At 38.6% G+C, this 21,141-nt stretch overlaps 6 protein-coding genes across 18 annotated transcripts; 2 read left to right on the forward strand and 4 right to left on the reverse strand.

Annotated features, from left to right (window-relative positions):
• Window positions 1-586: 586 nt before the first annotated feature.
• LOC135945470 (oxysterol-binding protein-related protein 11-like) lies at window positions 587-7,023 on the forward strand. Its single transcript, XM_065493188.1, has 12 exons — window positions 587-908; window positions 983-1,141; window positions 2,161-2,382; window positions 2,442-2,616; window positions 3,217-3,415; window positions 4,834-4,898; window positions 4,951-5,167; window positions 5,464-5,675; window positions 5,723-5,991; window positions 6,428-6,547; window positions 6,600-6,767; window positions 6,823-7,023. The coding sequence occupies exons 2-12, from the start codon at window positions 1,016-1,018 to the stop codon at window positions 6,916-6,918; spliced, it is 1,869 nt and encodes a 622-aa protein (XP_065349260.1). The 5' UTR covers window positions 587-908; window positions 983-1,015; the 3' UTR covers window positions 6,919-7,023.
• Window positions 7,013-8,853, reverse strand: mRpS31 (mitochondrial ribosomal protein S31). Its single transcript, XM_065493189.1, has 6 exons — window positions 8,657-8,853; window positions 8,425-8,599; window positions 8,260-8,365; window positions 7,869-8,205; window positions 7,591-7,817; window positions 7,013-7,284 (listed from the first exon to the last, which is right to left on the reverse strand). The coding sequence occupies exons 1-6, from the start codon at window positions 8,704-8,706 to the stop codon at window positions 7,055-7,057; spliced, it is 1,125 nt and encodes a 374-aa protein (XP_065349261.1). The 5' UTR covers window positions 8,707-8,853; the 3' UTR covers window positions 7,013-7,054.
• Window positions 8,854-9,861: 1,008 nt separating this feature from the next.
• On the reverse strand, window positions 9,862-10,828 carry mRpL35 (mitochondrial ribosomal protein L35). The gene is made up of 4 exons (XM_065495908.1): window positions 10,662-10,828; window positions 10,444-10,597; window positions 10,273-10,392; window positions 9,862-10,213 (listed from the first exon to the last, which is right to left on the reverse strand). The coding sequence occupies exons 1-4, from the start codon at window positions 10,684-10,686 to the stop codon at window positions 9,955-9,957; spliced, it is 558 nt and encodes a 185-aa protein (XP_065351980.1). The 5' UTR covers window positions 10,687-10,828; the 3' UTR covers window positions 9,862-9,954.
• A 53-nt stretch (window positions 10,829-10,881) lies between these two features.
• LOC135947215 (zinc finger CCHC domain-containing protein 7-like) lies at window positions 10,882-13,644 on the forward strand. Of its 2 annotated transcripts, none has more exons than XM_065495891.1 (5): window positions 10,882-11,043; window positions 11,309-11,787; window positions 11,841-11,909; window positions 11,970-12,277; window positions 13,299-13,644. In XM_065495891.1, exons 2-5 carry the CDS (start codon window positions 11,313-11,315, stop codon window positions 13,593-13,595), a joined length of 1,149 nt encoding a protein of 382 aa, XP_065351963.1. In that variant the 5' UTR covers window positions 10,882-11,043; window positions 11,309-11,312; the 3' UTR covers window positions 13,596-13,644. The 2 variants fall into 2 exon arrangements, with proteins under 2 accessions (XP_065351963.1, XP_065351964.1); XM_065495892.1 differs by having other exon boundaries at window positions 10,883-11,019.
• Window positions 13,611-15,506, reverse strand: LOC135947220 (ubiquitin-conjugating enzyme E2 W). Its single transcript, XM_065495910.1, has 6 exons — window positions 15,304-15,506; window positions 14,612-14,703; window positions 14,460-14,562; window positions 14,255-14,410; window positions 14,125-14,200; window positions 13,611-13,967 (listed from the first exon to the last, which is right to left on the reverse strand). Exons 1-6 carry the CDS (start codon window positions 15,319-15,321, stop codon window positions 13,954-13,956), a joined length of 459 nt encoding a protein of 152 aa, XP_065351982.1. The 5' UTR covers window positions 15,322-15,506; the 3' UTR covers window positions 13,611-13,953.
• Window positions 15,507-15,828: 322 nt separating this feature from the next.
• On the reverse strand, window positions 15,829-20,995 carry LOC135947216 (palmitoyltransferase ZDHHC20-B). Of its 12 annotated transcripts, none has more exons than XM_065495896.1 (11): window positions 20,575-20,995; window positions 20,479-20,505; window positions 20,298-20,392; window positions 20,073-20,193; window positions 18,744-18,967; window positions 18,526-18,667; window positions 18,338-18,464; window positions 17,836-17,907; window positions 17,491-17,612; window positions 16,744-16,769; window positions 15,829-16,574 (listed from the first exon to the last, which is right to left on the reverse strand). In XM_065495896.1, exons 1-10 carry the CDS (start codon window positions 20,735-20,737, stop codon window positions 16,744-16,746), a joined length of 1,119 nt encoding a protein of 372 aa, XP_065351968.1. In that variant the 5' UTR covers window positions 20,738-20,995; the 3' UTR covers window positions 15,829-16,574. The 12 variants fall into 12 exon arrangements, with proteins under 12 accessions (XP_065351968.1, XP_065351967.1, XP_065351970.1 ...); XM_065495895.1 differs by having other exon boundaries at window positions 15,829-16,577; XM_065495898.1 differs by lacking the exon at window positions 16,744-16,769 and having other exon boundaries at window positions 15,829-16,577; window positions 18,526-18,655.
• Window positions 20,996-21,141: the final 146 nt, after the last annotated feature.

Here is a 21,141-nt window from a genome sequence, read left to right on the forward strand (position 1 = left end):
ATTCTTTGGGTCGTATGCGTCTGTTACTCTGACTTGCCAATTGAAGAATGGAACAATTTTGAATATTCATTATAACAATATCAGGAACAACAATAGTGATTTGTAATTATTACGGCAAACAAAATAATATAAATTCGGAACAAATACTAACAATCATGTCAAACGTACGCTATATAAATAAAAGTGAGGAAATTAATAAAAACCACCAGTAGATATATTAATTATGATCTTGTTCCGATTTTGTTAATATAATTATTATTAAATTATTAGTAAATGGCTACGTTAACCAAATACAACTTTTGCAAAATCTCATTATTATATTATTATATATAATATGCATAATATGATCCAATTAATACGATACGATATATCTTGATATGACGTTATTTTAAAATAATAATTATGCTACCCCTTGAAGTCTTAATGCAATAAATTCTTTTGCGGTTGTGATAGAATTGGAAATTAAATCAGACATCATAAATCTTAATTTTAAATTAGACCGATATGGTTTCGTGCCTTGAAACCTTGCGCACACCCCCATGATTTCGTATTGTTAGTCGCCCCTCCGCATGAAAACAACTCCCCACCGAACAAAACAACAATAACGATAGTAGCTATCCTATATTGATTGTCATTTTCTGTCATTTCATGTTATTATTATTTTTTGTGTTCCGCGTTAGAAGAGGAATTTTATTATTTTCCATTTTTGAAAAGCCGCAGCGCTAGCAGAGCGACACGCCCCCCTCCCGATTGCCGTCAGCTCGGCACAGCTGTCTGTCAATTTCAGGCCGCATCCATAAGCAAACGAAAACGAAACGGGACAACTTTTCTGAAAAACAAATTACGTCTGACCTTTAAACCACCACCTGAAGCGAGGTTGAGGCGTCTTGGTCCGCCTCTGTGCTGAGGTTTGCTTGAATTCTCCTATTTCAGCCGAGCTTAAGGCGATAATCGACACTCTTCATTTTGCGTCTTTTCGCAGTCGGGTGGGTCAATTGTTCATCAGCCATCAGCCATGTCCGTGGACAAGCTGCGGCAACAATTCCGCGGACAGCTTTACAAGTACACGAACGTCGTGAAGGGTTGGCAGTACAGGTGGTTCATTCTCGACCCTGAAAGAGGCATTCTCGACTATTATGTGGTGAGTACATTTTGTTATTGTTTTCCTAGGATTTCGGAACAATTTATTCATAATTGAAATTCAAACTTTCATTTAGTTACTTTTGTGTTAAATTTGGAAATTTTATTGAAATTCTGCTCAGAAGGAAGAGCAAAAAATCTTTCCAAGTCGGAGCACAGTATTAATTTTCTCAAAATTAAAGTGACTCTTGGTTAAATTGGGATAATTTTCTAAAATTTAAATGTACCTGACAATAAACCCACCCATAATTTCTCGTCATTGAGATCGATTTGAAAAAATATTACCCTCTCAAAAATCAAAATAGTATTTTTTGAAATTTTGCCATTCAGTTTTCGGGCTTCTCGAGTGGACTACTGAAGAAGTTTAAATTAAATTTGAACGGTTCTGCCCTGAGATAATTTTGTATTATTTGTTAACAATAATATTTTTTATAGTATTTTTTTTATTTTTATCTCGCTGTTGAAAAACATAACCGTCAAACAGGTCGATATGATTTTGCCAATAAATTTTTAAATGTCCATCGATTCTTGAGGGTAAAATTAGGGTTTGCAGTTGAATCCCCCGGTCGACCAATCAGGAAAGGGAGAGTTTGTCCCGATCTTGGGCCAGCACAAGGCCAAATCAGAAAATGATCGCTCCCTTCTCTCTGATTGATCGTTCTTGCATTCCAATAGGCGTCCTTGCAAACGTTCAGTAGGTGTTCTTGCACGTGAAGGAGTTCTTGCATTTATATTAGGTGTTTTTGTACGTTATAAAGGCGTTCTTGCAAGTTAAAAAGGTGTTCTTGCAACTTAAGTTAGCATTATTGCAAGTACAAAGATGACCTTGCACGTTAAATTGATTTTATTCCCGCCCAAAGTCCAACTTTTAAGATTGCCAAAGGTGTGCCTACTTGGGGCCCGGCACGTACTTTGTCACTTTTTGCGTTTTTTCCCCCCGACAGCGAGTACAATTTTTGACCGAGTGATCTGGACCCTCAGTGACGATTGGCAATTGGCACTGTCAATTTATTTTTCCAGATTGACCCGCAACAGCAGCCGAGCCGAAAGCAGCGACCGCGGGGCTCGGTGCACTTGGCCTCCGCCGTGATTTGCCCGAGCGACGAAGACTCGAGCACCTTCACCCTAAACTCGGCCTCGGGGGAAATCTTCAAGCTGCAGGCCATCGACGCCAGGGAACGGCAAGAATGGGTGAATCGGCTCAGGGCTGTCGCCGAGATGCACACAATGGCCATTGCTCAGGTTTGTATTAAATTTGTTATTTTAATCGTGGAACTTGAATTGTGGAGTTGTTCGTTCAGAGCAATCCTCCCCTTCCACCTCGCGAGCACCACTCACTGGGCACAACGCCTCAGGGGCCGCTGGTGCATTGCTCCTTGGCAGTGCTGGACGCGCTCTGCTCTGCCAGGGACAATTTGCAAAAGGCTGAGATGAAAAACCAGGGACTTGCATGCCTCATCGATGACCTGCCGTCGAGTGAGTACCTAAATTTTGATTTGATTTGTATTTTGAGCTTGAAAATGAGTTTTGAAAATCAAAATCCAGGATTTTAGCTGCAATCGTCAAATTTTGAATTTTCTTGCTCTTTTATCATGTGCCACGCCTTCTTTTATTACCACAAATTAAAAAGAACAGAGTTCTTAGTAAAAACTTTAACATTTTCAAAATTCCCGCGCTTGCTTGCCACGCCCCCTGACTAAATTTTTTCTGTGACACGCCCCAATTTCGAAATTCCCGCTATAAGTGTTTTAATCCAGTTTGTGCCACGTGCCACGCCCCTTTTCGAAAATTCTATCGAGTACCACGGCTCCATTTCAAAAATTTATGCGAATTACCTGTGAAACCGTTTATATCTCACCCATATCACGCCTTCTTTTTCAATTTTTGGGTAACCGCGCCCCATTTCAAAATTCCCACTACTTAATCTTACGATATTCCCGCGGTTTGTGACACGTGCCACGCCCTATTTTGAAATTCTTGCGATTTCCCCGCGCTCATATCATAGAAATTGAATTGCTATCGAGTTCATGGAATTGACAAAAAGGTTTTAATTTTTTGTGAACTTGTGTTGCGCAGGTGGCGCAGTTACCAACCTGGACCCTGAGCTGCTGATGCTGAAGGCGACGTCGCAGGCCACGATCCTCTGCCTGAGCCAGTGCCTGTCCATTTTGCAGCAGCAGCAGATCGTGGCGCCAGCCGTGCCGCTGCCGAGGCCCAAAAAGACTCCTTTGCACTACATTCCGCCGCAGCCGAGCGACCTCGCGGACAAAAAGAGGTAAAATTCGTACCGAGAATCAGTCGCTTTTCGTTGTGAAGAGAAATTTTGACCGTCGGTGCTGTTGGTTTGTTTGGGACAGGGGTAAAGGCTCGGACATTCCTCACAGACTTAGAGATAGTCCATCGAGCTCAGCAGATTCCGATTAGCAACCAGCACCAATTTTAAATTTTCGCTTTAGCTCCTGTTCATGTTGCAAGAAGGTACAGTGTCCAATGACAAAACTCTTCTCTGTAGCCGCCTCCTCGTGTTCGTTACGTTTTGTGGCTTAACTCTTCTCTCATTATCACGCAAACATCAGCATGTGGTTCAATTTTTACATCTCTCCCTGCTCCCTCAGTGACGAAAGCCGTGAACTTCTTTCGTTCTTTTTAGACCCAGCAGGCTGCTGTAGGATTTTGGCTCTGGTTTTAATTTTGGCTCATTATTGAGACGCTTTCCAATTAATAGAGGTTATACAGCGCTGCATGCTGCAAGGCTTTTATTAGAAATATAGGAGCTTGATTCATCTTTTAGCAGGGGATGTGCAAAAATAATCAATGGTTATTCTAATTTTTTTACTAATTGCCATCATTATAAAGGTAAAACGATGAGCAATTGATTTTTACGGGTTCAACCATTCGAAATATGATTGAATTTTTGTAAAATTTCAAGTCAACACATGGCCACCCCGATTATCTGTGAAAGTTGCCCATAGGAATTGACGAGAAATTTTTAAATTGAGCGATGAACATTCCGCACAGTGCGGGAAATCTTTGAATTCCTCTTTTTCTACTGTGAATTCGCGGTATTTTTAATTAGGTTTGAAAATATAATAAAGCGAGGCAAAAAATTTCTCGAAACGCGGGAAATTCTTCAAATTTGTCATTTTCACTGAGAGCTCGCAGGTATTTTGGATTGGGGGCGTGATTATCCGGAAAATTTCAAAATATGAGGGCGTGGTTCATGGTGCGAGATGCGGGAAAATCGAAAACTTGTTGCATCTCACAGAGAACTAGCGGGAATTTTAAAATGGAGGAGTGGTTCTCCGGAAAAATGAAAAAAAGCGTGGCAAATGTCGGAAAAGTGGGAAAATTAAAATAAATTACCGACGAAATACAAGATTGTCAGAATTACTTTGTTTGTACGGTCTGAACAAAATAAAATGATTGGTTTTTGCACATCTCTATCATAGTCTACAATTCAACCATGGTTGACAACTCACCACGTTTTCTCACCTTGGTTGCTGAGAAACTGTTTCGTTAATCGCTTCAAATAAATTCTAGAAATTATTGCTCTTAATTGTCAGCCGTGTTTTAGTTTACATGAGTTTTGCTATATAATTTACCAGTTTAAATATTCTAATATCCTTTCAAATTGCTAGGAATGAAATTGAGAGTGAGGAATTAATCATTTTCGAACACTTTCTCATTTTTCAGCACTCATTCAACTCATTCCACCAGTAACAGCGAAACCGAAAACTGCCCTTCCGATTCAAATCCAGGTAAAGAAGAAAATTAATTAAAAAAAAACGCTCTAATTTAACGTCTATTTAGAGAAAATTCAGCGCGATGACGAGGAAACGGACGAGGAAGAGACTCAAATCGAGTCCATCCCTGTCACAGACGAGCACAGCACTTTGCTCAAACTCGCGTCGCAAACGAAACGCGGAACTGACCTCACTCGTGTCACCCTTCCCACCTTTCTGATGGAGGCCAGGTCTCTGCTCGAGCAGCTTGCCAACTTCTTCAACTTCACAGAGTTATTCACAAGGTATACTGTCTTTTTCGGTCTCTTTCCAAATCCTTTTAATCGCTACTGCGCATGCGTCACCCCCTCTCTGCTTCCAAGCTGTGACTTCAGAATAGTGACGTTTGCGCAGTATCAAATCGTCGCGCGCGCTAAAGCAACGAGCGTTTCGCTTTGCGCCTCTGCTCAGTCTGCTCGCACGTTTCAAAACATTTTTTATCGATCGCAAAAATTATTTCGACCCTCATTCAGGAATGGATTGGAAGGTTTTAAATTATTAGAACCGCTATGATATATTAATATTATTGTTTTTCTCCCAGCATTGCAGATGGGAAAGACCCGAAAACCAGAATGGTCGCCATCGTGAAATGGTACCTGACTTCTTTCCAAACCGGATTGAAAATGCGGCCTGGTAAAAAGCCGCTGACTCCACTGCTGGGCGAGCGCTTTGTCTGCTCCTGGAAAGTGCCAGAAGGAAACCAGACTCACCTTGTCCACTTTGTCGCTGAACAAGTCAGCAATCAGCCGCCTGGTGAGGTCTTTTCATCTTCAAAATGTTAAATAATAATTTTTTGTCAGTCTCTGCCTTCCATGTGGAATGTCCGACAAAGAAAATCCGACTCGACGGCCACGTCGGCTTCAAATGCCTCTTCACTGGAATGTCTGTAGACATCACCATCTCTGGAGACATGAATTTGCTGCTCAGCAGCTACGATGAGCTCTATTCCATTGGCTTCCCCACAGTCCACGCCAGGTCGATCATTTCCAAGCCGTGCATCCAACTCGGGGGCAAAGTCAACATCCACAGTCCCACTAATGAGTTTTCTGCTGTCATAAATTACCCAAAGGTGTGCCACACGATTATTTAAAAATAAATTCACCAGTTGCCTAAGCCCACCAACTGATGGCGCCAGCATATAATTGGGATTTTAAGGCATTTCTGCTGCCTCTTTTCCACTGATTTCAGAGTCAATTCTGTCACTGTGCATTTTTCACTTAATTTGTTTTCTTTTGACGTGCTGAAAACCAAAATCGGTTGAGCCAATTGCTGTAGATTCGTGAAAACCACTCTTTTTGGAAAAAATCTTTTCTGACGCATCTGCGGCGAATGGCTGGACTAATTTTTGCATTCAGCATGACTAAAGAAGCAGAATGCACAGCAGCAGCATTTTTTTAAAATCATTTAAATCGAAGAAACCACTGGCGTCATCTATTGATCGATTCGAACGCTGGTGAATCCCTTCTATAATTTAATCGAATTTTCTAATACGAAAACCCTCTCAGTCATTTTTTGGGGAAAAGCCAAACCAAGTGATTGCTGAAATCAAGGACTCGGCCTCCGTGACTGTTTGCAAAATTGTCGGCGACTGGACGAGCAGCTTGAAATTTATGAATTCCGCTGAGGTAAAAAACAAACAGCCAATTTCGTATTCAAATGATAACACTCTTGTTTCAGAGCAACGCAGTGTCTCAGTCTCTGGAAATTAATAACCAGCAAACTTTCAAGAAGAGGGTGCGCAAGTTAGAGAAAATGGACATATTAGAATCTCGAAAACTGTGGTACAACGTGGTCAAAGCTTTGAAAGAGGGTGATATCAACAAAGCTGCGAGCCACCGTCTGGTTGTGAGTTATTAAATGTGTAAATGATTTCAATTGATGCTAATGTGATATTCATCAGCTGGTGGAGCAGCAGAGCTTCCAAGCACAAAATGCGGCGTCGAAATACTTCAGACAAGAAACGGGGCAGCCATCAACGTGGTGTTTCAAAGAATGAGCTGAACTACTCTGGATAAATATATAATGTAACCTTTCGATCACAACTTGAAGCACATTTTTATGCATATTTTTCAATGAATTAAAATAAGTAGTTACATATGTATATTTCTAGGTTTATTGACGCGACTTTACCTTTACACAGCACCTAATTCTTTCAGCAGCTGCGACTTGCCAGCAAAGTAATTTTTATAGCCTAGAATGTGCTCCTTTTTCTCTTCGACTGTAAAGTGGGGATTCTTCGACAGGCCAATGCAGACCAGTTCCATGAAGTGGCGCACGGGACCTTTCTTCGGGCACCAGTCTTGCAGATGCTTGTCGAGGAAAATGTGCTCCGAGAATGGCACATTTTGCTCTCTCTCCCAACCTAAAATTTATTTGAAAAAAATAGTTTTTTCTCGCAAAATTAAGCTAGAACACCCAGCAATAAAATCGATAATTTAAGGTAATATTCTGAGACATTTAATTATATTGATTTAGAAATTTGGAGCAGATACTTTGATTTATTTTTAAATATTTTCTGGAAATTTTTTAATTAAATTTTTATCAATTTTCTTACAAAACCAGATTTTTGTCAAAAATCTTTTATCTGATAAATTAAATACCCTTAGGAATTGATCAAAACATACGAAAATGTAGTTTCAGTGGATCTTTTTAAATAAATTGAAATTACCTTGCTCATTATCAATGGGGAATTTCCAGAGTTTTCCCTGGTTTGTCCAGGAAATCATCTCTTCGTAAATGTTCGAGGGCGGATACATAACAGCAAGCTGCAGGTCCCGTTGGTGCATTTGCTCCCAAATCGGGAGCAGAGGTTCAGCCTTCCGCAACGATGCAGGATCGCTGAAGATTCCCAGCGGCACGCTTTCTTCTAGACCAGCTCTGACGCTTGGTTCATCCCTACAAATTGAGAGTTAGCAAGCAGATTGGAGTTTTAAAAATGTATCGTACGGTGCAAAGCGTCTTCGTCTACTCGACAAGATGGGCTCGTCGTCCACTTTATCTTTGATATTGCCTCTCACACGACCAGCTCTGGAATATTGCGTGTCTGTCTTCACCTGTGGCCTGGCTTTTGCAATTTTCTCCACAGTCATTCCTCCAATGAGATCGCTAAAATTCACAGGTTCTTTCGGAGCAGCATCTTGCTCCTTGACTGGCGCTTCAAGAATGTGTTCGGCCACAGGAGCTTTCATGCTAGCAACCTTGTCGATCAAATCTGCTTTAATCTGTTCTTTATCTCCTTCCAGTTCCTTGGAGACTCCGACAATCGCATCTGCCATTTCCTTTCCTGGTTAAGAGTAAAATTAAAATTTCAAATTTGATTTTCCTCAGCTTAAATTACCTAGTTGGTATTCAGCTGCAGTGACAACCTTTTTAAACGAGCCCTTCTTGTTTTTTGCCGTTGAAAGTTTCAAATTTTCTTTCTCTGACTTCATTGTCAAATCATCCTTTGCAAATTCAAATGAAAATCTTTCTTTAAATTAATATATAATAATTATAATCATACCTGGATTATCGCTTGCAGCAAATTGCTCAATTTCAATGCAGCCGAAGCCTTTTGTTCGGACTTTTCTTCTATCGGCGTGTCTTTTTTTACCTTGACTTCTGCTTCTTTGTTTTTCTGCGAATCATCATCCGAGAAATATCTCACAATTTGACTGCGATTTCGCCCGGGAAACCTGCTGATTTGATTTTTATTCTATGCTGTTCCTATTGAGTGTATTTCCAAGTTGTTTTACCACATGCTCCTAAACTGGTTGCAAAGACGAGCTGAAGTGATACTCTGCATTTTGACGGGGATTCTTTTGATTGAGGTGGTCCAAAAGATACTAAAGACAATGAATTATGTTGAAATTTGTAAAAATATTAATATTTATAAGGGAAAAATAGAGTGAAACTCTCCCTTGCTATCCCTCATCCAACAATATGAACAATAACAAAGGCAGATGATGAGAGAGGGGCGTGGCACATTTATTTGTCGTGTTTACACCAACCTATCTTCGGAATCATTGGTAAATTCTTTTTACAATAATTATTCCAGGAATACAAAATTTAATGATTAAAATGGTTTGCTTATGTTAAAAAGGAAATTTATAATCCTTTTATAGTTTTTAAATTAAATTAAACTTGTAAGTAAGCCTTTAGTTGTCTTCTGTGTGGTTGGCAGCATTGCAAAATTCGAAGCAGAGATGGCGCGTACTCAAGACCTCGAATCCGAATTATTTTATAAAGTTTTGAGCTTTTAAATTACTTTGTGCTATTTGTTGTTGCGTCCAGCTTTTATTTCAAGAGGAACCTCTTCCCCTATATTTTTTTCTACATACCATAATTAATCAAATTTAATTTTGTTGTTTCATAAATTAAGAGGAAGATCACGAATTCTCATTTAATTTTGTTTTCTTTTGATCTAATTATATATGTCTGTATCATCATGGGAGTTGGGAGAGCAACTTTGTTTTATTGATGACAAAAAATAATTAAAAAAAATCTAAATATACTTGAATTTTTATCTATTATTTTTAGCTAGCCTTGTAAATGATTTAGAAGCGAAGCAATAAAAAATTGGATTCTTACAAAATAATTTCTTAAAGTGGATCGCTATACAAGTGAGATTTATTTTTATTTTGTTGGATGCAATATTAAGCAGTTCGATCTATAAAGAATTTGTATTGATTTGCAATAATCTAAAAAGGACCTTTCCATAGTAAACATTTAAATTTTCTCGACGTTTCAGCGCTCGACCACATTTTCTTGGCAGATTTTGATTCCTCTCGTCCAGATCTGTCCAGCAGCGTTTGAAACCATGAAAAAACCTTTTTTGTGAAATAAGAAATTAGGTCAATTTTAGCTCCTGAAACCTGAGGGATGAGTTCATAAATCAGCAACTAGCATTTTCCAGCATTTTTCACTTTTAATCCTTTTTAGATGAATCAATTGCAATCAGTAAACGGTTTCTAATTTAATTTATTGCGAACAATCTGTCAACACTCGAAAAACAATAAGGAAACGTTTGTATAAATCTACAATTTGATGGCAGTCAATTATTCTTCATAGGGAGGGGAGGGAGCTCCATTGGTTTTCGCCTAGTTTGGTAAAAATTCTCCCTCTTGTGATAAGGAGCATAGGGGTCATTGACCAGGAAGCGCTCCCTGCGCCAAAAGCCGGTGACCATTTTATCCAGAAGCGTGCACTGGGTGGCATTGCACATGACATGGTATCTCAACCTCTTTTTATTCTTTCCAGCCTTTTTCCACAGTTTCTTCGCCCTCCCGGCTTTGACACGAATCCACATCCCCCTGAAAAAGGTTTTAATTCATTAACTCGACCCCTTTGTATGTGCATTTTTTATGTTTACCAGTGGAGTCTGTAAAATCTATCAATGACGTCATAATTCGTTTTGCGTCTCCCAGTCCTCAGATTGAATTTGTTGAGGAAATAGGTCCTCTTCTGCTCGGCAACTAAAGGCTTGCAAATCCTGCACAAACTGTTAGAAACACAGGAAATTAAAATGCTGTAATAAAATTACCTTGACAGGATGTTGATGGGCTGAGGCGAGAAATGTTGTAAACTGTTGCAAAGAGAGGTGCTCATCAAGCTTGAAGAAACCTTTTGTACCAGTCCATGCTGAAATTTGCTCGTCAAGCTGATCCCATTCAATAGAGGCCGGGCCTGACAAAAGGCTGGGAAAGAATCAAATTATTTAGTTTCACGCGGAAGGTTAATTAGTATAAACACAAAACTCACCTCTTCCAAACAGATTGCGAAGCATTTTTGTGACTGCGAGGCTTTAAAACGAATGTTTCAGGCTCATTTAATCTAAATAAAAAGTGTTTAGTCGCTTCTTTCTCGATCCAGAGTGAAGTTAGCGACTCAAGCCGACTTTTCTGATTCAAAACATGTGTTCTACAAGGACACGCCTCTTTTTAGTGTGGATTTTTAGTAAAAGGCGCTTGGATCGTGGACGTCGACGTCATGGTTATTCCCTGATGTTGTTTTCGTTCGTGAGCTCACATGGTTGACAAAGCTGGGAGAAAAACGGGTCAAAATTAGACTTGTTTGAGTTCGCCGAGGCTTTCTGAAGATTGTAAAATGCACGAGTATAGTAAGGAAACCTAAAGTGTAAATTGTAAGGCCCATTTTATTTGATTTATTGCGTTTTGTGTTGTTTTTAAAATGATCAAGGCTGATGGTTGCATGCATTTGTGTACTTATTTATGTACATAAAAGAATCCGTGCACTGGGTTTCATAAGCCAGTTAATCACTTTATAATGCATTATTTACGCTTTCGAAGAAGTTTTCAATAATAGAACGCAAATTATCTTTCATAAAATGATGATGACAGCGTCACACTATCCTATTTTTCAAGGAAAATTTATATTTTTAATTTCAGAATCATGGCTGATGACGAGGACGTGTGTTTCCTCTGGTCAGGAGTCCCTGCCCAACACCGAGATGTACCTCTCGTGACTCTGGACTCGCCACCTTACTCTCCACCTGAAGAAAACCCGAGTATCCCGTCGCTATTCGATATTTCAGTCCCATGTCCACCATTCATCGCAGGATTTGAAAACATCGACATGACTACCTTTGTTCCAATGGAGCCTTTGATAACTCCTGAGGGTAGCGATACCCTAGAACCAGCAGCTGTCAATATGAAAAAGGAGAAGAGGAAAAGGAAGAAGAAAAATAACGTTTTGCTGGTTTCGAAAATGGTGGAACAAATCAAAGAGGCAGGCGTCCTGGAAAGAAATAATTTAGGAGAGGACGAGGAGGCAACTCCAGTGGTGAATGTGAAACTCGTCAAGCCTAAAGAGAAATGGACTCGTTACTTCGAAGCAGACCTTCCTCAGCAAGAGGAACAGTTTCCTGGTAATTTAATTTTCTATTTTGTTTCCCCTTATAAAGTCTAATTTAATGTTCAGTTACAGCTCGGGACATTCGCAAAGCGGCTGAGAAGGCTGAACGATTATCCAGGATTCAAAGAGGAAGAGGTAGAATTGAAGAAAAATTTATATTTTTACTGTGTAATTTATAATTAAATCATTTTTCAGTTTCCAAGCTGTCCAGAAACAGGCGAAAACCAGCTGGAAGGTGCTTAAACTGTCATCAGTATGGTCACATGAAGTTCGAGTGTCCCGATCCCATCAAGGTAGTCAAATGCCACTTGTGCGCTGGCGTTGGGCACTATGCTGATTCGTGCCCAAAATCAATGTGTTTGCTGTGCGGCGCCAAGACGAATGAGTTTAGTTCTGGCTGTCGAAATTGCAGATTCATGTACAGGCTTACATGTACAAGATGCAATAACATTGGCCATGAATCTAATTACTGCCCTGATTTGTGGAGGAGATTTTATGACACGGTAAGAAATCCATCTATAGAAATATCCAAAATTGAATAATATTTATTATTTTATTCTGTGGTAAATTGAGATTTGTGCTAAGCCTTTTTTAATTGTCCAGGAAATCACGCGCCCATTTTTAAATTCCCATTAATTCTTAACACAAGTTTTAAATTTTCGAAATTTTCCGTGATTATATTCAAGTTCCACGCCTACTTTTTGAATTATATTTGAAACCACTCCTCCAATTCTGTATTCTCCCGAATTCTCAGCTTGAACAACCACAGTTAAAATTGTCCTGGTCCCGGCAAAATTGCGTAACTTTCAACAACCAAACGCGAATTTCCTTGTTGCAAGAAAAGGTCAACAATCAATTCAACAATATTTGGGTGTTTGTTGAACGTTGCGCAATTTTGCCGGGACCAGGACGAAATGTTAAACCGCGCTTCCTGTTACGGGCCACGCCTTCTTTTATCTATTTCTTGGGCAACCACGGCTTAATTTTAAAATTCCATATATTCTTAGCATGAAAAAAGTCAAGTTTAAATACTTGCAGAGGATTTCCCAAAATTTGCCACGTCTCCATTTCAAAATTCTAGCAAATTTTCATAATGAAAATCAAGTTTTAAAAATGTTCTACGCATTCTGGCACGTCCCTTTTTTATTTATTTTCTTTTTATTTAAAAATTTTCGTGATTTTTCAGTTAAGTTGTCAAACGTATCGATTTTATCGCGCTTAGCAACGTTTACCATGTATATTGTCTTCTTTGTATCAATTTTTCGGTATACCACGCCCCCATTTTAAAATTTCCTCAAAAAGCGTAACGTGAAAGTCAAGTTTAAAATTTCCGACGCGATTTTGACAAGTCACGCCTTCTTTTTAAGTTTTCCGGGCAACCACGCCCCCATTTTCAAACTACAATTTTCCCGCACTTCAATTTTCAGAGAAACCACGCCCCCTTTTAAAATTCCACTCGTTTTATAATATTCCCGCGCTTTTTTCTTGACTTTAAAATTCCGGTTGCTCCAATTTTGATTACAGGTTGATGGTGATGGTATTTCTGTGAATTTGTCAACCAAAACCGGCCGAAGTTCATTGAAACCGAGCCACAAATTGTACTGCAGTTGGTGCGCGAAGAGAGGTCACACAGCAAATGACTGTTCGCGATCTCCCGAAGAGGTGAAATTCTGCGGCGCCTCGTATGTTACATCATTGCTCTCAGCTCATGACTTTGAGCTCGGCAAAAAGAGTGCGAATAATAGTTATAAAAAAAGGAATCGCAACTCTCGCAAAAGTGTTCAAGTGATGAAACGATTCAAGCGGGACCTGCGTTCCTAACCCAAAACGATTAAACAAATTTTCAATAAATTTTATTCTGCAAGTACAATTTCCTTCAATTATTCTTACATTAAAATCCCCTAAATGTGCACTACCAGGAAAGTTCTGCCTGATGGTTGTTGAAAAAAACATATTATTTGATGCCAAAGTGGCAAATACGATTGCACAAACAGAGATATCTACGCTAGAAATCAAATGGTATTCTTGAAATTATAGTGAGAGATCATTCAAAGTAGGAATCCACAGACTTGTCCAAAACGCGGAACATAATCAAAGTAGTTGCAGAAGGAGAAACTGCAATTATATTGTGAGGTGAGATAGTTTAAAGCCATAACTGTTGTGAATTCGTAGAAGCGAATCAAACTTCATCATCTGCAAAAAATAAATAAGGAAAATCAATTAATCATTTTTCGACAGTTCAATTATTTTTAAATGTTTTGTTAGCTCAAAGCGATCTCGCAGTTTCAACAAAATAATTTTTACAGATCTAATAATTCTCGAAAACTCAAAAAACAATTAAATTCCTTACCATGGTACCACCACTTAGTCTTTTTTGGGTTCTTGTGACAGGTCTTGATGTAAAATGTGTTGTCTAGTGGTCTTTTCTGAATTGAATCATTTAGAATTACTCTTAGGGTTTACACCAAATAAAATTATACCTTTTCCTTGCAACTGCTGAGCATGGACACAATCGAAAGACAAACAGCCTGAACAGATAAGGCTGGAGACCAGTCATCAGTCAATATAGACAGGCAAATGTGTCCGTTACTATAAACGTGGGGATGGATTGGAATATTCTGACCCGTAAACATGACCTGCAAATCCGAATGAATTAAAATCAAGAGATTTAAATTAAATATTTACTTGAGGCGAATCGAAAGGGTATCGTGAGCCGAATTTAAACTGCAACTGAAAATGTTCGCCTTCGTAGAGTGTGCCTGGCGCACCTTCAACATTAATTATCCATCTGAAACAAAAATTTTAGCAAAAAAATTTTTAATTGAACTTTGGCATGCCTAGTCAGATCTTGCATCGCCTCTTCGTGGTCCACAGTCATCCCTGGCGGAGGCTCTGACTGCATCAATTTAAGCTCTCGTTGTAGCCTTTTCTGTAAATTTTAAAAACGCAGAATACAATATTAATAATTAATAATATGTTTGTTTTCCTTTTAGTCGACAGTTTAATTATTTACACGTAGGTTAAAAATATGGTATTTTCAAGAGGATTGTTTTTCACAAGAATTTCAGGGAAGTTTTAAAATAAAAATTAGTTGTGATGTGGTTCTACTGGTTTTCCTTAGTCTACAGTTCAGAATTTTGAAGGAAAAGCATTACGAAATAATCGAAAATCGAATTAATGGAGTAACGGACTGAGATCACGCAATAAATTCATACACAGAAAACAACCAGGCGATACACACATTTCGAGCAAGTAAATATATCATAGCTAGGCTTTGCATTTCCGTGGAGGTGGATGGAGAATTAATCGATAATACGAATATAAATAGCACTCGTTCAAGGGGTTAAAGGGAAGAAAATTATTAGAATTTTGCGAACGACCTGGTGAACCGATGAAAAAATCCCAATCCTGACTAAATAAGAATTTCCAGAATGCAGAGAGGAATTGAAACGATAAATCATTTTTTACCCACTGTTTACTTTATGTCACACCTGCGAACTCGCGCGAGACGGAGATATTTACGACGTACCTGTGAAGGTGATGCCATTTTGGATATGAAATGTATTACACAGCGCAATCCTTCTTCAAAGATGTACTATTTCGAACTTGGTAATAGCTTTTGTGCCATGTTTACAAATTCGGTGGGGCTCTCGAGGAATGAAATTGAAGACGACCAAAGGAATGAGTGGGAATGAGCATTGAGCACATCAGCAGGTCGAGAAGGGCGTAGCAAGGGGGCGTGGCTCCTTTTGTGACAGACAAGGGCCGTCTCCCCCACCACAGATTTGTCAGAGAGAATCTTTAAAAATCACTCATTTGATCATTTTAATCCGCTCAATTTACGCTTCTCGTTCTTGGTATGATGAGAAGAATCAAAAATCCCACCGAGAAGTGCAGTGCAGTCCTCCATATTTATAACTTTTTCAATTAGATTTTTATTTTCCGCTCTTCCGTTCTTAATTAGCAAACGATTCTTCCGCAATGTCGCCGGTTTTTTTCCAAATTTTTAGTAATTTTCAGGGTTAAGTTAGTCGATTTATTAAAAACACGATAATTTGACAAAATCAAAAACGCTTTTTTCAATTTATTTTATTTACACGAATCGCTTTTATGAGTTTATTCTTCTATGACGGATTTCACATATTATTTATTCTTACAATCAAATGCATTGTGACTTGGGGGCTTCTAAAATACTATACAATTTATATCAATAATGAAATTAGTTGATATGAAAGAGTATTCTCTTATAAATCAAAAATTCGATTTTGAATAAATAAAAAAATTTGATGACTCGATGACAGTCAATACTAGAACAAGCGGGTGTTATTTTTGTGCTGTAAAAAGATTTTGATTCACTTAAATACTATATACATATTTAAAAAATAGGTTCCAAAGTTGGAATGTGAAAATTGTTAAGCAACAACGAAATCACCATTGACTAATAATTCCTGCCTTCAATTTTCACATTTCGTTAAACACAAAATGTAAATATGTATTTTAATTCACATTTAAAGGGTGTGTTGATTTTTGGTTTCGCATGGACATTCAGACCAAGTAAAAAGAATATATATATTATCATGTATGTATATTTTATAAAAAATCAAGATCTCGTAGAGGTGCTTGAGCCTTGAGTTTGTGTTTCTGAAGTCAACAGAGTTCTCTTTTGTTAAGTATATTTTCGACCATTTGTTTCCTAGTTTTCAAGTCTTCCTACAGATGATTTGCAAGGGTAGAAGCGCAGCTTTTAGAGATCACACGCACGGCTGTGGCATTTCTATTACAGTATTCTCACATCCAGTTCTGCTGAAGAAGAAAATCAATTTATAATAAGAGATATAGGAACAGAGAAATGAGTGTAAAGCAAAGAAAGCAAGAGAAAGTTCCGCAAAATCTAAATTGTGTTTTTTTTTGTCCTGTACGCCACTACTGATAGAAGCAATAGCTCAGCTCAAGAGTGAAAAAGGCTTACTTAATCACTGTCATCCTCAATAAGAACTGTTCAAACCGAAGAAGACGCATGGTCAAAATTTCTTCAGTTTATTTCTAATCATCTTACAAGGCAATCCCAGGCGAATTTATTCTGCACTGACATGGAATTTTTTGTGAACTTATAAAATTGTTAAATTTAATTTTAATCTGGCAATATTCGAAATTTAATTTATGGGGTTTTGCTTAATTTTTTTAAATTGGTTATTTTTATTCTCTTCACATGAAATAAAAATTAAAAAATATGGCAGCTGAAGAAAATGTAGTTTTCATTTAATTTAAAATATATATACATATTTTTTATGTGGTTTCAGGCGCCTCAAATTATTTGTTTTTGAGTTTCGGACATTAAAAAAGGACTTCAAATGTGATATTCCTCAGAGATAATTAATATAAGAGAAATTCAATATTTTGAGAGAAAAATCCAAGATGGCGTCGAAAAATGGGAATTTCAGGGTCTTTTATGCGCTCTGTTTCAGTGTTTTTCCGACCCAATTGCCTCTTCAAATCAGTGCAGAGCACATTTAAGCAAAATTTTGTCAAAAAATCGCTCTAATACCCCATTTTAATTTCCCGCACCCCAAGCGACGCCATACCTGCGCGTTGCGAATCTAAGAATGTAAAATTTTCCCTAGATTTTTTTATTGTAATCCTTTTTGCACATTTTCAATAAAAAAACCATGTTAGAGCAGAATGAACCCCAGGTTGCCCTGCTAAGAGATCATATTACCTGTGACCTGATGTCTTTCAGGTGGAGGAGACTCTGTGTCCGACCACCTTTGGTTAGAAGCTAACAGTTGCTGCGAATCCTCATCAAGGCAGCGTTGAGGAAACGTTACACCATCCCCGAGACTGCAAATTCGGGGATTTGCGACATTTATTTTACAGTTACACCCGCGGCACAAAACGCACAACTTTACACTTTCTCTCTTTAGCTGAATCTAAAATGCGAGGTTAGAAAATGGACAAATCCGGACTGTCACTGGGGTTAGTCGAAACGAAAACGAGAGTAGGTGTTAGAACAGACACAACATGCAAAACCAATCGGCGACACATGCAAAAACGAGTTTCTAACCTTTGCTGGGTATTGCCCATGGCTTCATAACAGGTCATAGATCTTATTGGGAATTTCAGGCCATCCCCCATACTAGAACAGTGGTGAATGATTTGACAAAAGGAGGAATAATGTGTATATAAGATAAAAATAAATGGCTGGACAACGATTTCTAGTCCATTTTCCGTAGAGCATTTTACAACCAGTCTCCAAAGAGAAGAAAAATGTAAACTTGGATGACAAAGGGAAAGTAGTTTTTCCTCAAACGTGCAGACCTTCACGAAATTGAATATTGCCGAGAGTTACAAATAGAAAGCCGAAATTTTGTTTTAATTAATAACAATATTTTCGGATTATTTGATGAAATTTAACGAGATTAATTTTAAAATTTAAAATGTAACTTTATTCAAAAATGTAAAATGATTCAATTTCTAAACTTTTGGTCCAGTCCGTAACTCGAAAACAATGAAATCACGAGAGGTGAACACGTTTGAGGCGTTTAAAACGAACCCATTTCACTCACCTAGTAAAAATTGGAAGAAACCAGAGAGCTTTGTTGTCCCCGAAAACCTCCTGAAAGTTGTTATACCTGCCGAGGCTGAAGCCGTCCTTGTCAGGCCCGGAGTGAAAAATTGGCGCCCTGAACGACTCTACAGGGAAAAAAATAATCTACGTATTGAAAGAAACTTATAAAATAAATAAATGCATCACCTAGCGTTGATCTGTTTTTCGTGATCAAGTAGCAGTGATACGAAAAGAGAGAGCCCAAGGATATGGCGAACATGACCGCGACGAAAAAGAGGAACAATATGTGGAACTTGCCCATGCCCTCTAGGTGGCCCTGCGATGTGAACTGTCACTCGAGTGTGTTAATGTTAATCATTTGGGGACTAAAAAAAAGGATTTTGATAAACGGGCTCTCAAGTCACCTTCCAAAACGCGACGAAATATTGCAGGCTGGTCAAGCTGATAAAAATGCAATAGATGAGGCCGTAGCCCAGAAACAGCACGAAGAACTTGTAGTTTTTAAAGGCCACGCAATTGTTGACCCAGGGACAGTGGTGGTCCATTTTCGGCACGCACTTTCGACACACACTGCAGTGGTGCGTACGGTCTGGCTTCACGTGGTAGCACTTCTCACAATACCGTGCAGCTGCAAAATTTTAAACAGTTTTAAAACAAATAAAAACGTTTAATTTTCAGTCTAGTTTTTTCCACAGCACGGAAAAGAATGGTTATTTAACCGTAACATAAGTCTTCATGTCAAACACACGTTGCTAGAGAAGCTAAAATGGTCTAAATTTCAATTTTTCCGCCTTGGCTACGTCTTTTTTCCACTTCCATTTGAAAATTCCTGAAATTTATTGGTAAAAATGTCAGATTTCATGATTTTCCTACGTTCCCGCGCTTTATTTGCAAAAAATTCCACGCCTTCTTAAAAAATTGCCCGGGAACCACGCCCTTTATCTAAAAAAAAACTCTATCGGTTAATCGATAAAAACGTCAAATTATGATTTTCATGCGCTGTGTGGCCCGCATGCCACGCCTTTTTCGAAATAATTTTACAAAGAATTGCGGTAAACTACGCCTCCTTTTCAAAATCTCTGAGAATTCTCAGTATAAAACCGTCAAATTTCGTGATATTCTCGCTCATACGCACCCAAAAAACGCCTCCTTTATTATATTAATTCTTAGGAACCACGCCCACATTTTCCCGCGCTTAGTGACGCCTAATTTTTAAACCACGCCCCTGTTTCAAAATGTAAAACTGATGAAAATTGCGATTTTCCCGCGCTTCGCGACAAGTACCAAGCCTTCTTCAAGCAAATTTCTTGGGAACCTCGCCCCTTTTTCAAAATTTCCACGTTCTCTCTGTAGTATTACACGATTTACAAACTGTGCCACGCCTTCATTTAATAATTACCCGGTTAACCACGCCCCTATTTTAAAATTTCTGCGAGTTCCAATGCGATTTTCAACTTTTTCATGCTTTTTTAATTTGTTAGGGTGCCACGCTCCCTTTTCAAAATTCCTACTAATTTTGCCGTCTTTCAGCAGTTGCTGAGGTTAGTGTGGTTGCATATCAAATAGTGGGTTTTCTTAAATTTAATCGTTGATTTCCGTATTTTTTAACTACCGAACATTTGTTTTGCAGCTGTTTTCCTGTTTTTAAACCAACAGGGTTGCCAAATACTCAAAACCTTCAAAATAAATAATAAAAACAAGTGGTTTTCAATTTGTTGAAAAACTATTCTCACCTCCATTCATAGTTGTATTACTGACAGGCAAATTTCGAGCAAAGCTGTCCAGCAGCTGACGAGTGGTGCCCTCAGAATCAGCTTCATTCAGTCTATCGTACAGTGATTGTGGTAGTTTGAACTGAAAATTTACAAAAGTATTATGTATTTATTTTTGTTTGTAAGCAAATATCAAATAATAAAATGAGAAAATTTTGATGAAAATTGATTTCTGAAGCAACTTACCTCAGGAGGAACCCCTCCAACATCCGTGAAGATGGTTTTTATGTAGGACCACATGAATATCACAAAAATTAGATGGTACCCCGCCAAATATATAACTAGAAAATGAAAATAATCAGGGTTACGTGTCGAGAAATAAAAACCACAGATGTTATGAATACAATCATAAACTAAATCAACTTACTCTGATCTAAGACAGAGTTGACAGTGACTGAAAAACGGAGATAAAAATTAGTAAAGATAACAATTACATTATATTGTACAATAAAAGGTGACTCACGGATGCAGAGCTCGTAGACATAGGCGTAATAGGACCAGGCAATGATGGACATGATGAACACCACCGGTATCCATTTGACCAGCAAAAAGCAGTGCTGGCACGACTGCCGGATGGGGTTTGTGTTTCGGGGGTGGCTCACCCTCGGCTCCATACTGGTCATCATTTGTATCTATGTATTCCTTTTCGTAAGGAGGCAGGACGTCTCGAGACTGATGTCTTGTGCGATTCTCCGATTAAAAGGTCATCGAACCGCGCCGAACCTGAGCGAGAAAGCCGCGCCGGTCGAATTAGCAGCGAGTTTTCTTCATTTTGACTACGTCTCAATGATTTTGAGGCCAAACGTGAAGGAAAATCGCTGAGAAACTGATCCGACTGCAGATAACTGTAATGGGTTGCCGACTGGCACGCCCACCTTTCGAGAATTTAAAGGACGCAGCGCAGCGAGTGCCGGACAGCGCGAAATATTCGAATTTGTTTGATATTGCAGCTTGTTTTGAAACTTGCGTGACGGGATATTAAAGACGGAATAACTTTTTTCTAACCGTTTACAAATGTGAATGTGAAGCG

This window comes from Cloeon dipterum, chromosome X (assembly GCF_949628265.1).
Source record: "Cloeon dipterum chromosome X, ieCloDipt1.1, whole genome shotgun sequence".
Taxonomy (NCBI): domain Eukaryota; kingdom Metazoa; phylum Arthropoda; class Insecta; order Ephemeroptera; family Baetidae; genus Cloeon; species Cloeon dipterum.

Bases quoted from the DNA above. Each gene is read 5' to 3' on its own strand.
- mRpL35 (XM_065495908.1), bottom strand. From the start codon at position 10,686: ATGCTTCGCAATCTGTTTGGAAGAG. The intron at 10,598-10,661 runs GTGAGTTTTGTG...ATTCTTTCCCAG, and splicing joins TCGCAATCTGTTTGGAAGAG to CCTTTTGTCAGGCCCGGCCT. The intron at 10,393-10,443 runs GTAATTTTATTA...CAGTTTGTGCAG, and splicing joins CCCATCAACATCCTGTCAAG to GATTTGCAAGCCTTTAGTTG.
- LOC135945470 (XM_065493188.1), top strand. From the start codon at position 1,016: ATGTCCGTGGACAAGCTGCGGCAACAATTCCGCGGACAGCTTTACAAG. The intron at 1,142-2,160 runs GTGAGTACATTT...TTATTTTTCCAG, and splicing joins GCATTCTCGACTATTATGTG to ATTGACCCGCAACAGCAGCC. The intron at 5,676-5,722 runs GTGAGGTCTTTT...ATTTTTTGTCAG, and splicing joins AGTCAGCAATCAGCCGCCTG to TCTCTGCCTTCCATGTGGAA.
- LOC135947220 (XM_065495910.1), bottom strand. The intron at 14,563-14,611 runs GCATGCCAAAGT...TTTTTGTTTCAG, and splicing joins GCGATGCAAGATCTGACTAG to ATGGATAATTAATGTTGAAG. The intron at 14,201-14,254 runs GTATAATTTTAT...GATTCAATTCAG, and splicing joins TCAGCAGTTGCAAGGAAAAG to AAAAGACCACTAGACAACAC.
- mRpS31 (XM_065493189.1), bottom strand. From the start codon at position 8,706: ATGCAGAGTATCACTTCAGCTCGTCTTTGCAACCAGTTTAGGAGCATG. The intron at 8,366-8,424 runs GTATGATTATAA...GAATTTGCAAAG, and splicing joins TGCTGCAAGCGATAATCCAG to GATGATTTGACAATGAAGTC. The intron at 8,206-8,259 runs GTAATTTAAGCT...ACTCTTAACCAG, and splicing joins TGCAGCTGAATACCAACTAG to GAAAGGAAATGGCAGATGCG.
- LOC135947216 (XM_065495894.1), bottom strand. From the start codon at position 20,737: ATGATGACCAGTATGGAGCCGAGGGTGAGCCACCCCCGAAACACAAAC. The intron at 17,613-17,835 runs GTTAGAAACTCG...CCGAATTTGCAG, and splicing joins ATGGGCAATACCCAGCAAAG to TCTCGGGGATGGTGTAACGT. The intron at 16,578-17,490 runs GTAATATGATCT...TTTCTTCTTCAG, and splicing joins TGAAAGACATCAGGTCACAG to CAGAACTGGATGTGAGAATA.
- LOC135947215 (XM_065495891.1), top strand. From the start codon at position 11,313: ATGGCTGATGACGAGGACGTGTGTTTCCTCTGGTCAGGAGTCCCTGCC. The intron at 11,788-11,840 runs GTAATTTAATTT...TTTAATGTTCAG, and splicing joins GCAAGAGGAACAGTTTCCTG to TTACAGCTCGGGACATTCGC. The intron at 11,910-11,969 runs GTAGAATTGAAG...ATCATTTTTCAG, and splicing joins CAGGATTCAAAGAGGAAGAG to TTTCCAAGCTGTCCAGAAAC.